The sequence below is a fragment of the Dermochelys coriacea genome, chromosome 3 (assembly GCF_009764565.3).
Source record: "Dermochelys coriacea isolate rDerCor1 chromosome 3, rDerCor1.pri.v4, whole genome shotgun sequence".
NCBI lineage: Eukaryota > Metazoa > Chordata > Testudines > Dermochelyidae > Dermochelys > Dermochelys coriacea.
The window spans coordinates 48382932-48389569 of NC_050070.1; the positions used below are offsets into that span (position 1 = coordinate 48382932).

The 6638-nt window shown below is 39.7% G+C and overlaps 1 protein-coding gene across 1 annotated transcript in view; it reads left to right on the plus strand.

Annotated features, from left to right (window-relative positions):
• Positions 1-2032, plus strand: part of ZNF451 (zinc finger protein 451) — an 81836-nt gene extending 79804 nt beyond the window's left edge. Inside the window, exon 16 of the mRNA XM_043510406.1 lies at positions 1031-2032. Coding sequence (XP_043366341.1) covers positions 1031-1083 — 53 coding nt within the window. The 3' untranslated portion in view covers positions 1084-2032. The remainder of the gene's footprint in view (positions 1-1030) is intronic.
• Positions 2033-6638: the final 4606 nt, after the last annotated feature.

Below are 6638 nucleotides of genomic sequence, written 5' to 3' on the forward strand. Positions count from 1 at the left end.
ATGCTGGCTTTGGTAGAGCAGTGCTGCAAGCTGCAAGACCGTGAACTCTGAGTCCACCTGCATTGATACTGCTTGTGAGTCACCTAGAATGGAAACAACATGAGCAAGCACTCGCAGAAGGAAAAAACGGTTACCCACCTGTTCTGTAACTACGGTTATTTGAGATGTGCTGCTCATGTCCATTCCATTACCCGCCCTCCTGCCCCGCTGTCGGGGTTGTCGGCAAGAAGGAATTGAGAGGCCATAGGGCTGGCGGCACCTGATATTCTGATGCATGAGCGCAGCACTCAAGGGGGCGCCACAGCTGGCCCTATGGATACCGCTAAGGCAAAAATCTCCGACGATCGTGCACGTGGGTGCGCACACACCTAGAATGGAATGGACATGAGCAACACATCTCAAAGAACAACAGTTATGAAAAAGATGGGTAACCATTTTTTTTCTCATTCTACCCTGCCAATGTGATTCAGTTCTGAGATGGATTTGGATGAACTGCATTAGGAGCAAGAGAGTTAGTTCAGTCTCCATCCCCACTCATCCCTGTGCCTCTCTAATGAGGCTTGTAACAATGGTGCCAACTTAGATTATATGTCTTGTGATTACAATACTTGTTGACTAAGAACTGGGCTGAACCATATCAAAGCTTGTCTATTTTATGGAACTTTGAATTTTAAAAACAATATTGCCTTTTCTAGTTTCCTCTCTATACACTTTGTCTGGTATCATTTATAACAAATACCTAGATAGTTATATTTGTACTTGTCACCTCAAACAAAGATGTCCTGACATGAGGATTAGTTTGATCCAGTGAAAGGTTGTTTTCATATTTTGGAATTATGAATAGATAGCATGAGGCATAACAAGAAAAAGATGTATCTTCTGGTTTGTTCACCTTTTTGTACTCTATCCTTGGTTGACAATGACTGTACACAACAATTTTAAAGATGTAACTACTCCTCAGTTGCATACAGTATGTACATTATTTGTTGGTTGCCAACCACAATTTTAAACTCTAATCTTTTTTACTTAGAGGACGATGTGGAATTACAAGAAGCTATCAAAAGAAGCCTGGAGGAAATGTAAATGAAGATACTCCCGTATGCAAATAGCATGCTATCAAAGCTGCTTACAGAAGTGGAAGCTTGTTCATCCATTAACAAAGGGTCAGAAAATACTGCTTTAAAAATGTGCTTATTCCTTTAATGGTTAAACTTGTAATTAATATGTTGCTGATTGTGTCATGCAACTAAATTGACAAATGGAGCTTATGGATGTATGTGTTGCAACATTCTGTATATGTCAAAGGAAAATAAATTGTTAAAAGCGTTACACGTTCCTTTTCTAATGATTCATGACTAACTTTAAGCTCAATTCTTGTTCTGATCTAGTCATGTAACTTGAGGTAGGCTGATCTTTTACATGTTGTGGTGTCTTTAAAGGGTCGTTCATTTAATTCTTCCATTGTAAAAATGTCATTGTCTCATTTTGCTTTTTCAGTGTACCCTTTGCAACAGATAAAAATAGTAAACCTCAGTTAATCTCAGACCACCTTGCCTTACTGATGATTTTATAAAGAGAAGCTTAGTCTCCAGGCCTGCAATTTACGATTCATGGGCTCACCACTATGCCTGCACAAAGTTTTACTCCACATGAGCACAGAGGTATGCCCACAAGTTGTAAATTGTAGGGTCTGTGTCCTAGAATGTACAGTTGTTTACTGCTATCTTTACTTTTATTTTTTTATGAATGTGCATATTTTAATTTGAGTATGAGAGCTTGTTATGCCTGTTGGTTTAAAAATCTCATCCGCTGAATACCCTGTCTTGTTTAAGGCTGAAGCAAAGTTTGTAAATAAAAACACTGAAGCAAAAATTGTTTGTTTTCAAAATCCCTCTTGGTTTGAGGTACAAGAGAAATAATTTAAGCAGGCAAGTCCTTCCTGTATTCCATCCTCTTTATAATATGCATTTGTTGGTTTTTAAAGAGGTGGTGGTTCAATATTTGACAATAATTAAAAACATTAATGTTTTTGTGTGCTGTCCTTAATTTTTTAAGAGAAATGCCTCTACCTTTCCCTTCTCAAGCTTTTCGATCCCCTTGCCTCCACAAAAAAATACCTGTGCATGCCAGCTGGCTTTACCCTGTTTATCTAGCTTCTGTTGATTGTAAATGAAGGAAAGTTTAGTGAAATAAAATAGCATCTCTGCATTTTATTTTTGCATAAGCACTTGGCAGCTTGTCTGTAACTGGTGTAACTCTAAGTATATCATATACAGAAATACCTGTTCTCTAAAAATGAGCCAGATGTATTAAAAAGGAACAAAAAATTTTACTGAATGTAAACAGTTACAAAAAGTAAAAATAACACACTGCTGTAATTCCTTAAACTTCAAAAATATGCTATGAAATAGTGACATGGACTTCAGTGTTTGATAGCTGATATCCCTGTTGCAAATAAAGCTGACCTGAAGCCACTCATCTAGAGTATCTAGAGAGGAATCTCACAGCTCTTTAACAATCATACAAGTAGCTGAAAGATGCAACTCATTTGAATCCTGGTAAACATTTTGAAAAGGGCTTTCACTGTTGTGGGCGGGGGGGGGGGGGGTGAAATTTCTGAATGTGACAGTAATGTAAGTAGAACATTACTACTCCATTTGCCCTGATGCTAGGAAAGCAGAGGTAAGATTTATTTTACTGGAGTCTCATTTAAATCTGCACCTGCAGCTCCCATCTGAGGGAAGTGCCACTTGAGTCTTGAAGCTGGTTCAGGACTCTGCTCTTCAACCTCCTGAACACCAGACTCAGTCACCAGAAGAACAAATGATCTTACTAAACAAGCTTTCATAATAAAATACATTCAAAGGAGGTCTTTCATCCCAAAGAGCTTTTCAAACTAAAAAGATAATGGTTTGTAAAATTATTTTAGGCTGAAAGTCCCATTCTAACCATGGTGTATTCCTGAGTATCCACTTAACATGGGGGCATAGATTTTATTTGGATAATCGGGAGTTCAGAGTATCAACGGGCCAGGAGACATTCAGCAGCGGGGGGCCTCTCCCCTGGCCAGGGATTTGTCATCCTTCTCCTTGCGTTCCTGGTTGGGGTGTCTGCTCTGCCCCATTCTCTCAGTCCCATGACAGCACTGCTGCAGGGCCGGTGACACCTCATCCATGTGGGCCAAAAGAGAGACCCCTGACCAGGACTCTGCTGTGTGCCACCAGGATTATAGCCTTCTTTGTACATTGCATCTCTGGGGATTGGCAGCACAGGGAGCCCTCTGCAGCTCTGCTGTAATGGCCTCCTCTCACACTTCTGTCACAGCAGGACTGCAGAGGCTTCCTGTACTGCTGTAGGAGTCATTCAGCAGCAAGGTGGCCTACCCTACATCCAGGGGCTTGTCCTCTTCCTCCTTCAATTCCTGGCCACGGGTCTCTGCCCTTTTGTCCAAAGTTCAATTTTATCTGAATCCCTTCCTTTTCCCCCAGCATGAGAGACACTTGGAACAAGGAAGGGATTCGGATATTTGGTACATTTTGGGTTTCAGATACAGGGGAGTATACTGTGTAGAGTATTATTATGAAAGCTTACTTCACCTGAGACACTTTGTTCTTCTGGGCCGTAGCGATGGGTAAGCCTAAGTACAAAAGTTGTTTATTCCCCTCTAGAGTCGGGTACCTTGGTTTCTAAGCAGCTGCCAACTTGCATTCTTTATCCCTCACACCAGCAAATGCTGCAGTAAATATAAAGACTGACTATACCTGTTTGCCTGTGAGTAGGTAAGTGCTATTATCCCCATTTTACAGATGGGACCTAAGACACAGAAAGGTTAAGTGACTTGCCCAAGGTCACACAGAATATCTGTAGCATAGTTGGCAATTGAACCCTCTTGTGTCAACTCCTAGGCTAGTGTCCTAACCATGGGACAGTCTTTCCTCTCATTAGCTACATGTGGTTCTATTCTCTACCTAGTCAATTAGGCTCTAATAATAAGGGCAGACATGTATGTTATAAAGAATATAAAGTATGGCTATCCTGATTTTTGCCCATGGTTTCCAAGATCTCTAAACAGTCCTCGACTGCGTGCCTCACTCCAAAGCTTTCTCAGTTACCGCATTCTTCAGCATAATCTTCCAGCTCTTCCATTCTCACAAGTATGTTGTCTCAAAACAACAAAATGCGTGTGTCCAGATTATTCACTTTCATATCAAGGAACTCTGCTTTGTTCTTTAATCAGAAAAAGGTGTTCTGTAATCTACCGGATTCAGAATTTATTGCTCCTAGTAATTGTTTGATAAATCTTAGCTAGCTGACTCGGACTCAATGCGGACACCCAGCATTGAAGGGTCTGGATCTGCAATTGTGGTGGCAATTCATGTGGTGAAAGAATTTTGACTGCCCCTTTCCCTTTGTAACATAAAGCAGTACAAGTGACTTGTTCATTAGACATTTACTTACAAGATTGTTAGAATTCATTTCTCACCCCCTCAGAATACTTGTAATAAGTCCTTTTGTTTGCTTTTTCACATAGCTATTTAAAAGGAAAAACTCCCCCACTCTGCCTTGCCAATTCCTACCTTTTATTTTAATGTTGTAACATTCAAATAGGTGTTCTCTGCCTTCCAATTTAATGTTGTTACAGCATTTGAATAGATATGGTATATAATGCCCAAAAGAAATTAGTGACTCCAGATGTTTTGCAAACCTATATTTGCTCTGGTGAATATTAACTTAGTTCTTTGACTTTAAAATCCCTGCCACTGGTTCTTTACCTTTTGGTGCTCAATTTTTATTTGTGGCACACTTTTCTTTGGTCATATGCATTTCTCTGTCTGCCAGGTGCAAAGAGAAAATAAGAGGCCAAATAAGTCAGCATAATTGTTATGAAACTTGTTATGGCTACTAAAGCTTGATCCCTTTTTGGCTGCTTTTGTAAAGATTAAACTAAGACACTGCCTCTCTGTAGATTTTTTTTTTTTAACTGTGAATTATTTGTCTCGTATGTAATTGCTGTGTAGACTAGGTAACAAACAGGGTTATTTGTATCAACTTCTTAATGCTCAGAAATAAGTACTATAGCTACTTATAGGTGTCAGATCCTTTTGAAGTCTGAGGAAACCGCTATAGATGGCTCTATGTGGTAAATACTGTGCGACATGTAGGCCCTTCTAATCTTTACCAAATATGGTTAAGTTTACAGAACTAATGAGGTCACAACATACTTTCTTTCATAAAAGGAAAGTCTTCCATCACCCTTGCATGCTATCTAAGAGATATTTACAGTAACTGCTATCTTTGTTTTACAATTCATTTAACATAGAAACAAAACAGATGGAGCTGAACCTGACACTAAGGCTCTTTTTCACTAAGAGCTTCTCTACACGAATAGTTACTGCGTATTTACCACAAATCTACCCCCCCAGAAGCGGGCCGTGCAGTAACTATTGGTGTGGACTTTGCTGATGTGCACTAACAGTTCCTTAGCATGCTTTGATCTGCCCTGTTTCAAATTGGGCTCAGTTAAAGCACACTAAGGAACATCTAAGGTGCATCAGCAGGCTGTACATGGACATGCAGTGTGTGGCATGCTAGGGCAAGGTAGATTGAAATCCCAGCATGCCACGAACTAACTTCATATAGACAAGCTCTAAGTTCATCAAGAGAGTCTGTTCTTAATCTACCTTATCTACTTTTCCTTGACATCTTTGAACAGATTCTAGTTTTCTTAAATATTTCTTGCAGGAATTAAAATTCAGTTATAACATCCTGGTAAGATCCAGTGGTGAAGGGGTGAGAAAATGTTGTGTTTTGTACTAGTTTGGCAATCTATGGACAATAAGAGAGCACTCAAAAAAGATAAGGCTAGTGCCGGTGCAGAGAAACTAAATGAATTATTTGCATCAGTCTTCATTGCAGAGGATGGGAGGGAGATTCTCACACGTGGGCCATTCTGTTTAGGTGACAAATCTGAGGAATTGTCCCACATTGAGGTGTCAATAGAGGAGGTTTTGGAACAAATTGATAAACAGTAATAAGTCACCAGTGCGAGATGGTATTCATCCAACAGTTCTGAAGGAAATCAAATATGAAAATGCAGAACTACCAACAGCAATATGTAACCTATCATTTAAATCTGCTTCTGTACCTGATGACTGGACGCTATCTAATGTGACACCAATTTTTAAAAAGTCTGCAGAGGCAATCCTGGCTTATCCTAGATTATTAACCGAACTACACTACCTGGCAAATTGGATGAAACTATAGTAAAGAACAGAATTATTAGACACATAGATAGATAAACATGATTTGTTGGGTAAGAGTCAGCATGGCTTTTGTAAAGGGAAATCATGCCTCACCCATCTACTAGAATTCTTTGAGGGGGTCACAAATGTAGATAAGAGTGATCCAGTGAATGTAAGTCCCCTCACCAAAGGCTCTTAAACAAAGTAAGCAGCCATGGGAAAGGAGAGAAGGTTCTCTCATGGATTGGTAACTGGTTAAAAGATCGGAAACAAAGGGTAGGAATAAATGGTCAGTTTTCAGAATAAGGAGTCCGATGGCACCTTAAAGACTGACAGATTTATTTGAGCATAAGCTTTTGTGGGTAAAAACCCCACTTCTTCAGGTGCATCTGAAGT